The 2,104-nt window shown below is 43.8% G+C and overlaps 1 protein-coding gene across 1 annotated transcript; it reads right to left on the bottom strand.

Annotated features, from left to right (window-relative positions):
* Positions 1-753: 753 nt before the first annotated feature.
* LOC119414581 (probable G-protein coupled receptor 148) lies at positions 754-1,710 on the bottom strand. The gene has a single exon (XM_037681680.1). It carries the CDS (start codon positions 1,708-1,710, stop codon positions 754-756), a length of 957 nt encoding a protein of 318 aa, XP_037537608.1.
* Between the last annotated feature and the right edge of the window lie 394 nt (positions 1,711-2,104).

Genomic DNA, 2,104 nt, shown 5'->3' with positions numbered 1-2,104 from the left:
ACAGACCATGTGCATGGATCTCAAACACTTGATACTCTTGATGAAAAGGCAGCAGGTGAAGCCTAGTAGACAGACAAAAGACTCCCTCTGCTGTTGAGCTGTTGTATTAGTTGCAAATAACCTGCACTGAGTCGCCACTATCATCCAGAAATCATCCACTTCACATCCACTTTAAACTGCCATGTAAACAATCTCTGTACACATCCAGTTTTACACAAACAAGGCTTTGAAATCAAATTAAGTGAAGTGCTTATGGTCATAAAAGTGTCGCTTAGTGACAGGTTTTGCATGAACAGCATAGTAAAATGTATATTTGAGTTGTGCATTTAATTTAGAAAAATAGGTTAAAGAATGATTAAACATAGAAAATAATGGAGTTAAGTATCATTTTTTATTTAGACTCAGTGCTGGAGACAGAAAGACCGAATCGAGGAGTATTTCAAACAAACAAAACACACAAACGTGACATACAGGAAACAATGGTTTTATTTCTACTTGCAAGTACATTTCTCTGTAGTCATGGCATGCAACAATTACAAATACATGCATAATATGCATGTGACCATTCCAACCATAAAACTTCTCAACGTGAAACAAGCCTAAATTGTTATTGGATGAAATTTTTTTCAGAATTTGACAAAATACGTCATTGACTTTGATGACTAATTAGACATATTACACAAAAAAGGTCCACCACAGTGCATTTCCAATGAAGGCAGGTAATAGTATGAATTAGGCAGTTTTTAGAAGCCTTCATGATAAGGTGATCTGGCTGAGTCTCTTGTGGTGAGGCAGAAGTGCAATTAGAGATTCAGCGATCTCCCTGTACCTTAGTCCATACAGGTAAGGAGCAAACGCCCGGGGCAGCAACATGAAGACACAAGCGTTGACCGTGCTGATCCACACCCGAACATCCTGACTTACACCTTCTCGCTGGAACATGAAGAGCTCCAGGATGAAGACAAACCCAGGGGCAAAGTAAAGCAGGAGAAGAACCCCGTGGGACAGCACGGTGACCCGAGCCCTGGAGAAACGGCTGTGCCAGATCCCCTGCGTCCTTGTGACTATGTACAGTCGAATGTAGCAGTAAAAAATGAGGAAGGCACAGACTAGAGCCGTAACAAAGAAGTACAAGTAGATCGCCCCGATGTTTTTGACCTGAAGGAAACCGAGGGAGATGAGAGCCAGACAGATAGGCACTTTTTCATAACTGCCCCTATCTTTCTTCACAATGATCATTAAGGTGAAGGGGTAAATGGCTGACAGCACCCACAACCCCACCAAGGTGCAGTTGGTGCGGGCAGGTGAGAGAAAGTCGTGGTAGTAAAGAGGCCAGCGGACAGCGGCGAAGGTGTCGGCCACCATCAGGGTGACGGTGAGGATGGCGCAGCAGTAAGCCGTGACAAGGACCGCTGAGAGGAGCTCACAAACGATCCACGGTATCTGAGCTCCCACAGCGTTGCCAATCAGTGTGATCAAATTGAAGATGAGGAAGATTATGTCTGCTGTCAGGGTGTTGGCCACCAGCAAGTAGCGGGTCTCCTGACGCAGGGTCCGGGACAGAAAAATACACATGAGGAGGACAGGGTTGACCAGGAAAGTGGCTAGAGTGATGACAACAGTAGGGATGCAAAACAGCTCTAGATGCCACCGTTTCATGGTCTCAACCCACTCATGTGTGAGGTTTGAAATGAGTACAGATGATGCCATTGTGCTTTTGACTGTATCGGAAGAATCACAGGTGGATGGCAGGTGTGTTTTATGATGCGCCCTCTACTTCCTCCAGCAGTGCCCTGGGAAAGAAAAACACCATAAATTACTGTGAGCTGAGCGCACCTCCTTCAAAATGTAGGACCCATGCAGTCCAATGCACAAATATGAGTCATTTGTTATTCGTGCAACATATTGCAAACAGAAATGGGAAAAGGTCAGCATAGAGTAAAGGAAAAAATGCATAATAACATAGAGTAACCAGAGATTCAGAGCTAACACACGAGTCCAGTCTGCATATCTGGGTGGTATTTTTCACTTTATCACCAGGCTAATGTGGCATATTAACAATATTACTATTTTTTTTTTGGTTTGTTTTTTTGAGAGCTGAGGA

The sequence above is a fragment of the Nematolebias whitei genome, chromosome 9 (genome assembly GCF_014905685.2).
Source record: "Nematolebias whitei isolate Nwh7 chromosome 9, NemWhi1, whole genome shotgun sequence".
NCBI lineage: Eukaryota > Metazoa > Chordata > Actinopteri > Cyprinodontiformes > Rivulidae > Nematolebias > Nematolebias whitei.
This window is presented reverse-complemented; position numbering and strand designations above follow the sequence as displayed.